The sequence below is a fragment of the Salvelinus alpinus genome, chromosome 8 (assembly GCF_045679555.1).
Source record: "Salvelinus alpinus chromosome 8, SLU_Salpinus.1, whole genome shotgun sequence".
Lineage (NCBI taxonomy): Eukaryota > Metazoa > Chordata > Actinopteri > Salmoniformes > Salmonidae > Salvelinus > Salvelinus alpinus.
The window spans coordinates 56,679,000-56,694,176 of record NC_092093.1 but is presented as its reverse complement, the minus strand read 5'-3'; the positions used below and the strand labels follow the sequence as shown (position 1 = coordinate 56,694,176).

The 15,177-nt window shown below is 39.3% G+C and overlaps 2 protein-coding genes across 5 annotated transcripts in view; one reads left to right on the top strand and one right to left on the bottom strand.

The window, feature by feature from the left end:
* LOC139583332 (myelin-associated glycoprotein-like) overlaps nt 1–15,177 on the top strand; it is a 99,220-nt gene that overhangs the window by 8,439 nt on the left and 75,604 nt on the right. The window lies entirely within an intron of this gene.
* On the bottom strand, nt 4,273–11,398 carry LOC139583316 (B-cell receptor CD22-like). Of its 4 annotated transcripts, none has more exons than XM_071414257.1 (8): nt 11,325–11,398; nt 11,023–11,097; nt 7,282–7,665; nt 6,848–7,153; nt 5,983–6,249; nt 5,690–5,783; nt 5,522–5,579; nt 4,273–5,146 (listed from the first exon to the last, which is right to left on the bottom strand). In XM_071414257.1, exons 2-8 carry the CDS (start codon nt 11,069–11,071, stop codon nt 4,886–4,888), a joined length of 1,419 nt encoding a protein of 472 aa, XP_071270358.1. In that variant the 5' UTR covers nt 11,072–11,097; nt 11,325–11,398; the 3' UTR covers nt 4,273–4,885. The 4 variants fall into 4 exon arrangements, with proteins under 4 accessions (XP_071270358.1, XP_071270360.1, XP_071270359.1 ...); XM_071414259.1 differs by having other exon boundaries at nt 4,273–5,127; XM_071414258.1 differs by having other exon boundaries at nt 4,273–5,113.

Sequence of the window (15,177 nt, the reverse complement as noted above, 5' to 3'; positions counted from 1 at the left end):
CGTGTATTCTCTTTGTTATTTTTTTGTTAAAGTGTTCAGTTTCAATAAAAGTCATGAACACTCACCACGCTGCGCTTTGGTCCGATTCCTCATCCGACGACGACACCTGTTACACTGTTAAAGGGATATGGTTTATGAAAATGCTCTCCTAACCAGAGTTGGAAGACAGCATTTGGTACCCTGAGCTTACAGTGGCAAGAAAAAGCATGTGAACCCTTTGGAATTACCTGGACTTCTGCTTAAATTGGTCATACAATTTGATCTGATCTTCATCTAAGTCACAACAACAGACAAACACAGTCTGCTTAAACTAACAACACACAAACAATTATACGTTTTCACGTCTATTATTGAAAACGCGAGTAAACATTCACAGTGCATGTTGGGAAAAGTTTGTGAACCTTTGAATTTAATAACTGGTTTACCCTCTGGAAGCAATAACCTCAACCAAACGTTTTCTGTAGTACTGAACTGTTTCAGTTCAGCAATATTCTTGTGATGTCTGGTGTGAACCGCTCTCTTGAGGTCATGCCACTGCATCGCAATCGGGTTGAGGTCAGGACTCTGACTGTGTCACTCCAGAAGGAGTATTTTCTTCTGTTGAAATAATTCTGTTGTTGTTTTACTTCTGTGTTTTGGGTTGTTGTCCTGTTGCATCACCCAACTTCTGTTGACCATCAATTGGCGGACAGATAGCCCTACATTCTGCTGCAAAAAGTCTTGATAAACTTGGGAATACATTTTTCCGTCAATGATAGCAAGCTGTCCAGGCACTGTGAAAGCAAAGCAGACCCAAACCATGATGCTCCCTCCACCAAACTTTACAGTTGGGATGAGGTTTTGATGTTTGTGTGCTGTGCCTTTTTTTCTCCACACATAGTGTTGTGTGTTCCTTCCAAACATCTTAACTTTAGTTAAATCTGTCCACAGAATATTTTGCCAGTAGCGCTGTGAAACATCCAGGTGCCCTTTTGCGAACTTTAGACGTGCAGCAATGTATTTTTTGGACAGCAGTGGCTTCTTTGGTGGTGTCCTCCCATGAACACCATTTTTGTTCAGTGTTTTACATATCGTAGACTCGTCAATAGAGATGTTAGCATGTTCCAGAGATTGCTGTGTGTCTTTAGCTGACACTCTAGGATTCTTCTTAACCTCATTGAGCATTCTGCACTGTGCTCTTGCAGTCATCTTTGCAGGATGGCCAGTCCTAGGGAGAGTAGCAACAGTTCTGAACTTTCTCCATTTATAGACAATTTGTTTTACCGTGGACTAATGACAATCAAGGCTTTTAGAGATACTTTTGTAACCCTTTCCAGATGTATGCAAGTCAACAATTCTTAATCTTAGGTCTTCTGAGATCTCTTTTTGTTCAAGGCTTCTTGTGAATAGCAAACTCAAACTTTGAGAGTGTTTTGTATAGGGCAGGGCAACTCTAACCAACATCTTCAATCTCATTGACTAAACTCCAGGTTAGCTGACTCCTGACTCCACTGTGAATTTTTAAATGATGTATTCAATAAATACAAGGAAAATATAATAATTTGTGTGTTGTTAGTTTAAGCACACTGTGTGTGTCTATTGTTGTGACTGTGACATTTTATGACCAATTTCTGCAGAAATCCATGTAATTCCAAAGGGTTCACATACTTTTTCTTGCCACTGTACTTTCCTGAGTTTCAACACATTTGCCATGGTGCAGAGAGGAAAATTTGCAATTTTACAATGCTATTCTACACAATTTGTCAGTTTTAAATTTCCTGAAATTCTACTCTTTTTGCCATGAAGCAGAGATTTATTTAGGTGTTTTATAGTTCATCATGCTTGTGTTCACATTTTGCCATGAGGCTGAGACAAAGTGTTGCAGTGTTAAAGCTAATTTCCTACTTTTCAGCACATTTTGCTATCATATGCTATCTGGGGCCATTCTGCCGTTCCTAACCTGCTACCAAAATGACTTCTTATTGACGTGACGTCCACAGGTACCACAGGAGAGAGCCAACGACCTGCAGGGCCTGAGCGGCAAGGTGGAAATTGGCGCCCTCTTCGACAGTCAAGTCTTGGTGGGATAAAGCTTTTGTCAAATTTACGTCAAAAGTTGAATTATTTTTGCATTTGATCTAATCCTAACCCTTTTCTGTACTTTAATCTATTTATCATAACCTGCAACATTAATTATCCTAACCTGCTGCATAAATTCTCCTAAACTTGCTAGATTTTATTTTTCAATTTTTTACAAAAGCTGTATACCTTCTAGATAAAACCCTCTTCGACCTGCCAAAGGTCTTCTGGGAGAAGGAGACCCAGGAGCTGAGGGTGTACTTTACCTGGCAGGTGGGAGCCGACTTCTCCCAACAGGTGGAGGGAGAGCTGAAGGCTCTGGAAGACAGGGTCAGGAATTGAGAGGCAGAAGGACCAGATGATTCAGAGAGAGAAGAGAGAAAACATTGACTATGGGACACAACACTACGCTGATGCTTCAATATGGTGGGGATGGGGATATGGTGGGACTGACAAAAAAAGGGACTAACAAGCTCATTTCAGTGTTGTGGAAACTGCTTTGCCTATATGTGGGTAAAATGTATGACATTTCAAATAAACAACGTGTCTGCATGCAGTTCAGGCTACCACTCACTGTCAATGGATTTATGAGTACTGTAGGTATTAGGTGATAGATCAGAATCAGTGTTCAACTGTATCTTACTGCTCTTTCCATGACATAGACTGACCATGTGAATCCAAGTGAAAGCTATGATCCCTTATTGAAGTCACTTGTTAAATCCACTTCAGCGTAGATGAAGGGGACGAGACAGGTTAAAAAAGGATTTTTAAGCCTTGAGACAATTGAAAAGTGTATTGCGTATGCGAACCATTTAGAGGGTGTTTTGGCAATGTAAGTGCCTTTGAACGAGGTGTGGCAGTAGGTGCCAGACACACTGGTTTGTGACAAGAACTGCAACACTGCTGGGTTTTTTAACACTGTTTCCCATGTGTATCAAGAATGTTCCACCACCCAAAGGACATCCAGCCAACTTGACACAAGTGTGGGAAGCATTGGAGTCAACATGGGCCATCATCCAACGTGGAACACTTTCGACACCTTGTAGAGTCCATGCCCCGATGAATTGAGGCGGTTCTGAAGGCAAAAGGGGGTGAAACTCAATTCATTTACTCAGTGCCTTCAGAATGTATTCATACCCCTTGACTTAATAAACATTTTGTTGTGTTACAGCCTGAAATTAAAATGGATTAAATATATGTATTTTATCACCCATCTACACACAATACCCCTTAATAACAAAGTGAAAATATGTTTTTAGAAATGTTTGCAGATGAATTGAAAATGAAATACAGAAATATCTAATTAACGTTAGAATCACTTTTTGGCAGTGATTACAGCTGTGAGTCTTTCTGGGTAAGTTTGTAAGAGCTTCCTGGATTGTACAATATTTTTTACATTATTCTTTAAAAAATTATTAAATCCCTGTTAAGTTGGTTGTTGATCATTGCTAGACGGCCATAACATGGTGCAGCCATCACAATGCTTGAAAATATGAAGAGTGGTACACAGTGATGTGTTGTGATGGATTTGCCCCAAACATAACACTTTGTATTCAGGACATACAGTACATTTATTTTGACACATTTCTTGCAGTTTTACTTAAGTTCCTTATTGCAAACAGAATGCATGTTTTGGAATATGTTTATTCTGTACATGTTTCCTTCTTTTCAATCTGTCACTTAGGTTAGTATTGTGGAGTAACTACAAAATTGTTGATCCATCCTAAGTTTTCTGCTATCACAGCCATTAGACTGTGTAAATGTTTTAAAATCACCAGTGGACTCATGGTGAGATCCCTGAGCGTTCTCCTTCCTCTCCGGCAACTGAGTTAGGAAGGACGCCTGTATTTTTGTAGTGACTGGGTTTATTGATACGCCATTAGAAATTGTAATTAATAACTTCCATGAAAGGGATATTCAATTATTATTATTTTTTACCCATCTACCAATAGGTGCTCTTCTTTACGAGTCATTGGAAAACCTCCCCAGTCTTTGTGGTTAAATCTGTTTGAAACACACTGCTCGACTGAGGGACCTTACAGATAATTGTATGTGTGGGGTACAGAGATGAGGTAGTCATTTACTATTATTGCACACACAGTGAGTCATTCCACATTAATGGGGAATTGTGTGTAGGCCAGTGACACATATAATTGTAATCAATTTGAATGGAATATGTAAAATGTTGGACCAATAAGACCAAAAGACTTAATGGAAATTTAATGTAAAGGTTTTAATTACAGTGCAATTAATAAACAACCTTAAATTCAGTCTCAATTGTTTCTTTGATTTATCATTCAGCATAAAATCTGACACAACAACTTCTAAATAGATATAAACTGAAAATAGATAATATTGTTATTCTGGTAACTGCACAAAATATTAAGAGAAACAGTGACCAGTAGATGTTAACACCATTCTGCCATCATGTAGACTTCCTGCACCAACTTCCTGTCTTGTATCAGACCACTGTCTCTCCAACTAACTGTGTCTTCCCTCCTCAGTCATCATTGACTTTATATGGACTTAAACTGCCTTCAGTTGGCTAGTTGAACTCAGCAGTTCATCTATACTGGAACCACTTAAACAGGCGCTCTGTGAACTCAACACTCAAAATAAATGGTCTAAAATAAAGATTAGCCTACATCATCATATCACCACTATAGTAACAGTTAAACACTTTTCATCCCAGCAAATTCTACAAATATGCAGATAATCAAAGAGCACACAATTATAAATGTAACAAAAGTACCAATAGAAAACGGATACACAATGACAATACTGTACATAAAAACACTTAATACCCAATGGAAAATTAACATGCACCTCATTTATTCACTTGAGCATAAAGTCCATCTAGGTTGTTAAGGTGTTGTACCTTGTCCCTTCTCCCGGTCACATTGACTTCAGCGTACTCACTCTCCTGTCCCTGGACCCTGTCCTGGGCTGCAGCTGGGGTCTCTTTGGGTCGTAGTTTGGAGAAGTCTATGTCACCATATTGGATCTCTTCAGACTGGTTTTCTGCAGGTTCCTCTGGTTCCTCTCCGGCTGTGGCCTGGTTAGCACAAACTGTATTAACCGGGGAGTTCTGTGGAGAGAACACAGAGAGAGGAACAGGTGGAAAGCTCTTAGCTCAGTCATGTGTAAAACTCTAATGTCAGCAGGTTACACAACACATACTAAGGGATGTCAATGAAAATGTAAATTAAACTGACTGGAGTAAAGAATTTCATTTGGTCAACAAATGAGCTCCAATCTAAAGAAAACACTGTCAAAGTCCAACAGCTATTCTGTTATCATTACATGTTCTTACAGGATGTGGCATTGCTATCGGTGTGGTCATCTCACCCTGAACTTGCTATAAAATGATGTTAACCTCATGGCTTTAAATAGTTTCTGTATTAATTCAGTACTTCCTTAGATACACTTTGTAGATGGTTTGAAAGTGTAGCCTTATTCCCACCTGTCCCTGTGGATTGTCTGTCCTTTCAAGTCCATCGTGGAGCCTCGAGTTTCTCCTCCTGGAAGACATTTAGAAAGGCCTTCTGAATACACTGTGAGGGTTTTCATATGCAAAAGCACAAACACAGCAGAAATAATAGTTTGTATTGATTCCAGGAATAGTTTTTACCATCCAATAACACTGATCAGGCTGATGAGCAAAAGGACCCCCAAAGTTCCTGCTGCAATCCCAAAAACCATTGTGGTAACAGTCTCTTCTTGCCCTGAAAATGCAGCACATATTAGGTCATTTCTCACATAAAAATCTGCAATGTACACTACACGACCAAAAGTATGTGGTCACCTGCTCATCGAACATCTCATTCCAAAATCATGGGCATTAATGTCAATGTCAGTAAATAGCTGAATCCACACATTTGAAGGGGTGTCCACATACTTTTGAATATATAGTGCCCGTTTTACCTTTAATAGTTAGCCACACTTCCTTTGACTTGCCACGGCCGTGACTATTTCTTGCTTCACAGAAGTACAGTCCTCCATCACCAACAGTCACATTGAGGGTGTAACTCAGTCCAGATGCTACCTGTGCTGGTTTACCCTCACTGATCTTGAACCAGGTGAAGTTTGTCACAGGAGGGTTGGATGTACTGTTGCAGGTCAGATTAACACAGCTGCCCATTAATGCTGGATCAGCTGGACTGATGGAGGCCGAGGTGTCCTTAGGAGAGACTGAGGGAGAGGGGTTCATTTAGAATGTATCTGGATATTGTCACGTTCCTGACCTGTTTTCCGTTGTTTTTGTATTAGTTTAGTATGGTCAGGGCGTGAGTTGGGGTGGGCAGTCGATGTTATTTGTTTCTTGTTTAGGTTCATGGTTAATTAGCCTTATATGGTTCTCAATCAGGGGCAGGTGTTTGACGTTTCCTCTGATTGAGAACCATATTAAGGTAGGCTGTTCACACCGTTTGTTTGTGGATGATTGTCTTCCGTGTCAGTGTTTGTACCACACGGGACTTTCGTTTGTGTAGTCTGTTCGTGGGTTCTTCGTTGTTTGCTAAGTTCTCATGTTCAGGTCGGTCTACGTCGTTTTGTTATTTATCAAGTGTGCTTCGTGTTCGTCTTGTCTAATAAATTAATTCATCATGTCTACACACCTCGCTGCGTTTTGGTCCGATCCATGCTCCTCCTCGTCTGAGGAGGAGAACGACTTAGACGAACGTTACAGATATGGTATATTGAAAAGTCTCATCAAAACCACTCTATTACGATCATTAGTGAAAACATGATAGAATGATCTATTCTTCAGGAACCTGTGACTAAATCTTACATGAAACATTAAGCATCATGTTATGTTCAGCTCTCTTGTTGCTTGCCCCTACTGGGTAGACTGCAGTACAAGTGATGTTCTGCTCATGATGAAGGTATGATGGAGTGAAGGTCACCGTGGAGAGAACTGATTTGGTTTGGTCTGGATTCTCCTGCAGTTGGTTCTCAGTTGTGAACTGTGTTGGAAGAGTCCATGTCAGTTCAGGGGGGTGTTCGGGACAGGGAGCGACAGCAGAGCAGTTCAAACTGACAGGGGTCCCTTCCTTCACCTCACCTGAGACAGTAATGATGGGACTGGAAGGAAAAGCTGTAATACATTGAAGATAAAGATATTTTACACTAAAAGTTAAACTGTCCACTTGTTCTTCTCTTATCTTTGATGCAACGAATCAAAACTGGGAAAAATAGTTGGTTAAAAGATAAATTGTCTCTTACCCATGACAACTATATCAACAGACTTTCCAGTGTCTGTTGCACGGAATGGTTGACTCTCAATCCTGAAGAAGTATCTAGTGTAATTGGTGGTTACATTGAAGAAGACTGTGGTGCAGTTCTTCTGGGACATGTTTCCAGTTATCTTCCCTTGAAATCTGTTGACCGTCTCACTACTGTTAAATATCACATTGTCCGGATGCAAACCAAAGTCTGGGTTTTCTTTAATCCACACTCCAGTGGTTCGTATTGTGCTGTTAAATGTATCCTTATGTTGGTCAGGAATATCAAATGAACATGGGATTTGTATACAGGAGCCAGTCAGTACATCCAGTCTATCTGGAATTGTGGCGAACAAATCTCGTTGACCAAAGCAGGCCAAAACACCTGCAACATAAAGGACAACATCAGGGAGGTTCTGATATATATTCGGTACAGTCCAATGATATGCATTAACCCTAGATGACTGCAGGGGCTGCTGATTGGAAGCCAATGCACAGCCATCTTGTAACTCCGCTTTCAGTGTAAAACAGATGTTGGAAGCTATAGAAAATGCATTTCTTAATGTCTACATTTGTTTTAGACAAGTATATTCCATTATAGACACCTTATTGCAAACTTTTAAATAATATTTTGTGATCTGCAACACTTCATTCAGCAGAGACCCTGCCCTTGTTCCAGCCAATGATTGCATCTTGTAACTCACTGAACTGGTATTATCCAATAACTACTGAATCTTTGAGTTTTTCCTTTTTCCTTCAAATTCGGGGTGTAGCCATGGGCTCCCCCTTTGACCCCAACTATGTGAACCTGTATGTGGAACAATTTGAGGAACCACTCATTTACATACAGAGACACTCTAAAGAGTGACACTCTCTACTCTCTAAAATCCTCTCATGGAAAAAATACATAGATGATGTCTTTGTGTCCTGGGAAGGAAGTCAGCAGGAACTAAATGAATTCCAAACTCTGCTAAACGAGAGTTCTGAATATCTCAAATTCACCATGCAGACGGATGAGAAAAATAAACTACCTGGACTTATGGATCATCAAAGAGAATGATGCATTACATACAGACTTGTATACAAGCCAACAGACCTCAATACCCTGCTAGGTGGGGATAGTATGCATCCCCTTCCCCTCAGGAATTGTCTCCCATATAGCCAGTTATAAAGGATTAAACAAGTATTTTGCACTAAGTACACCAAGTGTTCAGAGAAAATGAAAGCAATCCTGAAAAAGCACTGGCATATTCTGCAATCAGACAAAACAATTGCACACCTCTTCAAGGAACCCCCACTGGTGGTCTATAAGCATGGTCACAATATTGGGGATAGCTTAGTGAGATCTGACCTGCCCCCTGAGCCCACTCAGACACTCTTGACACCCATTCCAAATGGGAACTACAAATGTGGCTCATGTTCACAGTGCAATAGCACTACAAAAACATCCTTCTTCAGACACCCACATACAGGTGGAAAAATCCCTGTTAGGGGTATCATCTCTTTCAAGATAAAAGGTAGTGATCTATCTCATCACATGTTCATGTGGAAAAGCCAACGTAGGACAAACGAAAAGACAATTAAAACAATGCTGGGCTGAACACCGCAGCTAAATCAGGTGTAAGAACACTGATTATCCAGTAGCAGCTCACTTTGTTGAAGCAACACAGGTTGATCCCATCTCCTCCCTCAAATACACAGGTATTTAGCGTGCTGCTCTACCAAGGAGAGGAGGTAACATGGAGATCCTACTACTACAGAGGGAGGCCTACTGGATTTCCTATTGAAAAACATTGACCCCTAGTGGTCAGAATATTGACTTTGATCTCAGGCCCTTCTTATGAACAATTACTGTTTTATGAAGAAGTCTTGTAAATGAATATAATTTTTCTACAGCTTATCAGCGTACATCCAATATGTTCCCCCTGTTGATACTTCTTACGCATTATGGAAGTACCAAAATATTACATTTTATGAACATTTCATGTAATTGGAAGCAATAAATATATGTGAAATTAAATTAAACAATAATGTATGTTCATGCTAATCTTTTGCTAATTTCGATGATAACAATAGGCTAATATATTCAATATGTAAGCTATTGTCTTTTAACAGTTTCACTCAATTCATTCTAATTAACCTCATAATTATGACACACCCCTCACTATTGTCATTGGATGCACTATTTGCACTGTATGTCTACATAACCTTGTTCAATCATTAATGACTTTACCCTGAAGAAGGCACAGTGATGCCGAAACGTTGGTGTTTTACCCAATAAATGACTGGGAGTTTATATATATAGAGTGTGCAACTCTCTTTGTTTTTATAGCTTACAGTGTATTCACTGTTAGTCAGCACCTCTACAATAAGTCATTTTCTCTGGGTGTGCTCCAGCTCATGCTTTTATATGACCTGAACATAACAAATAAAATAAAAACATGTAAATATATTAAAGTATTTTCTTTATAGAGTACTAACTTTACAGTCCCATCTACAACAAAATACTTAAATACATGTAATTTTGTCCTGGAAACATTTAATTGAAATGCTGTAGAATTCCATTAATTCTTATGGAGGACTGCTTCTTCTGGGGAGTACCATATATAGAGACCGCTGGATTTAAAGTCTCTCATTGGCCGTTACATAGCATCAGCGATCCAGGGTTTATACACATCACTGGTACAGTCTCTCTCAATAATAATAATATGAACTTATTTCTATGTACAGGTGATTTTTCAATTGGTAGGTATGTTGTCAAGGAGTGAGGTGACATGTGTTTGTGAGCAGAGGACCACTAGTTTGAGCCCGGTATGGTGACAGGGACAGTGGTGGAAGCTATATTGTTAGCTGCACACTGACGTCGTTTTCACATGCACATACAGTGACATGAAACAGTATTTACCCCCTTTCCGGTTCTCTATTTTTGCTTTTTTTTAATACTGAATGTTATCAGATCTTCAACCAGAACCTCTATTAGATAAAGGGAACATGAGTTACCAAATAACAAACAAATAGTTATAGTTATTCATTTATATTATTAACAAAGTTATGCATCAACCAATTTCACTTTGTGAAAAAGTAATTGCTCCCTTACTCTCAATAACTGGTTGTGCCACCATTTCAAAACACTCAATCTACATGAAAATTCATAAAAAACTAAAAATGTAAAGATTTAGAATGGCCCAGTCAATGTCCAGACCTAATCCAAACTGAGATATTGTGGCAGGACTTGAAATGTGCAGTTCATGATTGAAAACCCACAAATGTCACTGAGTTAAATCAGTTCGCATGGGAAAGTGGGCCAAAAATCCTCCACAGCAACGTGAGAGACTGATCAACAACTACAGGAAGTGTATGGTTGGAGTCATTTCAGCTGAAGGAGGCAAAACCAGTTATTGAGTATAAGGGGGCAATTACTTTTTCACACAGGGACATTGGGTGTTGCATAACTTTGTTTTAGTAATAAATGAAATAAGTATGTCATTGTTGTGTTATTTGTTCATTCAGGTTCCATTTAACTAATATCAGCTTTTGATTGAATATCTGATAACATTCAGTATCAAAAATATGCTAAAACTTTTTCACAGAAGTTTAAATACAGACTATGAAGTTACACAAATCAGGAATTAACTGTACACTTTTCTACACAGTTATATAGCACATCCCATAAAATATAATGACTTGTGGTTATTCCTTTATGTCTGATTCATAACTAGTTGTTGTTGTGTGGAAGACTCACCTGACATAAAGAGACCAATGAGAAAAAACATGTTCTCAGGACAAGCCATGTGAGAACTCACACACTACTGATCACCTGAAACAGTACAAACATACACTTACTGGTAGAGTAGCTTAACTCACACAACACATTGCATTGAACCATCTCCATATCAAATACACTATGTCCTTCAGTTGTGAAGATAATACATGAACAAACAGCAGTACTTTAGAACATATTGAATCTCATTACTCACAATTAATTTCCTTTCATTTATTTTGAACATTCAAATTAAGAGAAAATATATTGAAGTCGATACTTGCCTTAGACGGTAATGTAAACTGTCTACAGGAGAGACTGTCACACACATAGTGAGGTCTGACAAACTAAAGTGCTGAAATTTATGTGGCATATCTCACATCTCATCAGTGACGTACTTCCTAATAAGTGTATGAGAAATTATGTTGAAACAATACATCAGTATTTAATGTCCCTTTCTCGGGGTAGGACAGGTCAGCAGCATTTTGAAACGGGCCTCCAAATCGCTAAGTCCGCCCCCGACACATTGTTAAATTAAACAAATGAAAATTTCTGCATTATAACATCTCCCTCTCCTCTATCTCCCAGCCTGAATGGGAATGTGTGTGGGATTTAAACATATAGTTAAATCATGAACCAAAATCCACTATTCATTTATTCAAGAGTTACATTGGTTAAATTCGAGTTTGAAAAAAAACATATGGTTGTCACATTATGTTTCAACATGAAAAACAGACTTGGTATGAAACAGAGTAACTGTAATTGTATCTGAGTGATTCTCACACACCACTCAACTTCTCCTACATCAACTTCCTCTTTGAAGTCTATTTGCCAAGAGGAGCCTGGTGGGCTGGAAGCCACAGAGAAACTTTTCACGTCACTTCGATACGGAATTTACTTTTTAATAGCAGTTTACGAGAAATTATGCAGCAGGTTAGGAGAATTAACGCAGCATGTTAGGAGACTGAGGTTAAGGTTAGGTTAAAGGGTTAGGGAAAATGCTCTAACCAGGGTTGGACAACCGCATTTGGGATCCGGAGCTTACTCTCCTGCTATTGAACACATTTTGCCACTAGGCTGATAGATAAGGTTTCTGTTTTAAAGCTAATTTCCTGCAATTCTACACATTTTGCTATCATATGCTATCAGGGGCCGTTCTGTAATCTGGCCCTGCTCCTAACCTACTACCAAAATAATTTCTTATCTTCTATGGAATCAGTCCCCCCCCCCCACGGGTATGGTTGAGCTAACGTGCGCTAATGTGATTAGCATGAGGTTGTAAGTAACAACAACATTTCCTAGGATGTAGACATGTCTTATATGGGCAGAAAGCTTAAATTCTTGGTAGTCTACAGTAGTTCCTCCTTTAAAAGTTGCGTCATACTGCGGCACACATTGCGGCCTGCTGCAGCATTCTGTGGAAGGAGTAGGCTGTCCTTGTAAATAAGAATTTGTTCTTAATTAACTGACTTGTCTTGGTAAATAACAGGATACACTAAGAGCATAACGTTTCTGCACACTCATTTTCTAATTCTTGTCTAACCAATACCCAAACGGAGATTAGGTGGAGAAAAAAAAATCTCATTCATTTATCAAGACCAGTCCCCACGCTTGTCTCAGAGCTGCGCGAAACGGTGATAAAATAGTTGTCGGCTTTTGTTTCTAACTTCAGTATGCTCTTGAAATAAATAAGACCTTCACAATTTAACAGAACATTACTCAACACTAGTGAGACTCATTTCACATATGGTAGGTGTACAGTATACGGCCAAACCCAGATGACGCTGGGCCACTTGTGCACTGCCCTATGGCACTCCCAATCACGGTCAGATGTGATACAGCCTGAATTCGAACCAGGGACTGTAGTAAAGCGTCTTGCAACGAGATGCAGTGCTTTAGACCGCTGCGCTACTCAGGAGCTACTCGGGAGCCAATATATATATATATTTTTCAGAACCTTCACCGTGTGTAGGTAGATACGTGTGTAGGTAGATGTGGAAAGAGATACAAATTGTTGCAAGTTGGGGAGGGGGGGGTTTCACACCTAGCTCAAGTTGGGGAGGGGGAGGGGGGTTTCACACCTAGCTCGGCTATTAGACATTTGTTTAGTAAAGATTGAATTGTCTATTGTTCGGCTAATAGCACATCCTGCAATGCTTGTGAAAAACGAATAAATAATACTTTTCCCCCTTTCCACATGTTACGATTCCAATTGATAACGTGTTTTTAGCCACAATCGGCCCCAACCCCAATTAATACATTTGGGCACAGGCGATAGCATGCTGGACTTCAGGCTAGAATGTTGAGGGTTTGAAACCCGCTCCCTGCTTGTTTCATTACATTATTATGCCGGTACCAGAGCAAATAGCCTGGATTGTTACTCCAATCTCGTTCCACGCGCTAATCCACGCTTCATTCTCCGCCTGAGTAGCTCGCTTGTGGGCGTGCTGGCAGGATGTACTGTTTTTTATTCTGTATATATGAATTACAAGTCAGCCTTTACTTAAAACATGTTTCTAGTCTATTGCATAGTTACAATGTGTAATCATTGATGTCTCAGGAGCAAGAGTGGTAAACACTCTTGAAGTGCATAATTGTAATACATACATGCAGACACAGCATCATTCAAAGAATGGAGTTTGATACACCTGGTATTGGATATGACTGAAAAAGAACTTGCTAAATAGCGATTTTCGTAAATTAACTTTATGACAAAAAAATACGCACAATCTTTCGTCTCTACATTAACTAACACATTCCTCTCAATTGTACGTTTTTTGCTTGACTCGTTATGATGTTATAATTACTTAAATTTGCTTTTTTGTCAGCTATCTTTGCTGAAGAAAGTCACCAGGGATGGGTGGCTCACATCAAATTCGTCATTGGAACCATGATTGGTATGATTGATATGATTGGTCATGTATAACCCTTGAGACCCAAATGCATAATGAGTGCCCTAACTCCACCTTGCGGTGGTCTGGAGCAATGAGGCCGTGATGCTGTGTACCTCTAAGTCTCGCGGTGTAAGCTCACAACTTTTAAAGGAGGAACCACTGTAACTGCACTGTCTAATTTACAGTATCCATTACAGTGAAAACATACCATGTTATTGTTTGAGTAGAGTGCACAATTATGTACTTGAAAATGTATATATTGACCAATTAGGCATATTTGGGCAGAATTGATACAACATTTTGAACAGAAATACAATGGTTCATAGGATCAGTCTAAAACTCTGCCATCTAGTGGCCAAAATCTAAATTGCGACTAAACTGGAATAATACATTGTTGCGTCAAAACAGAACACTCAAAACATGAGCACAATGGCAGCTCTTCCTTTAAAGAACTCCAGGCCTCAAGAGGGCAGATAACCAAAAACACAGGTGGAACTAAAAAATTGAGCCAGGATTTCTGGAGGGACTACTTTTACATGCGCACCTGGCAGATAAGCATGGGTATAAAATGTTTGGGCTTAGCTTTGCTTGGGTCCTCAACATACAAACAGCTCATTGTTCAACCCTAAAGATGCAACTGGTATGTATTGTTTGGAATTATTTATTATGTTGCATCCAGTGCTTAGCACAATTTACATGTTTAACTCTGGTAGGAGTGGTGACCTCTTTTTTTTTGTGGCCTTTGTCTTGAATTTCAAAGATAACGAGAAAAATAAATAAAAAATAAAACACATATGTTTCCTTTGTTTTATCTTTTACTAGCCTAGTAGTTAGAGCGTCAGGCCCAGTAACCGGAAGGTTGCTGGATCGAATCCCCGAGCTGACAAAGTAAAAATCTGTCGTTATGCCCCTGAGCAAGGCAGTTAATAACACTCAACATAAAAACTGACACGATCCATTCTAAATAGATATAAACTGAAAATATATGATATTGTTATTCTGATAACTGCACAAAAGCTTAAGAGAAACAGTGACTAGTAGATGTTAACACCATTCTGCCATCATGTAGACTTACTTCACCAACTTCCTGTCTTTTATCAGACCACTGTCTCTCCAACTAAGAGAGAGACAGGTGTAAAGCTCTAAGATCAGCAGGTTACACAACACATACTGAGGGGATGTCAATGAAAATGTAAATTCATCTGACAGAAGAGTTACATTGTTGACTGGCCTTTTGCCAACA

Coding starts and splice junctions, on each gene's coding strand:
- LOC139583316 (XM_071414257.1), bottom strand. CDS start 11,071: ATGGCTTGTCCTGAGAACATGTTTTTTCTCATTGGTCTCTTTATGTCA. Junction 7,666..11,022: donor CATTGGTCTCTTTATGTCAG/GTGAGTCTTCCA, acceptor TTTATGTTGCAG/GTGTTTTGGCCTGCTTTGGT. Junction 5,580..5,689: donor CTGATCAGTGTTATTGGATG/GTAAAAACTATT, acceptor AATGTCTTCCAG/GAGGAGAAACTCGAGGCTCC.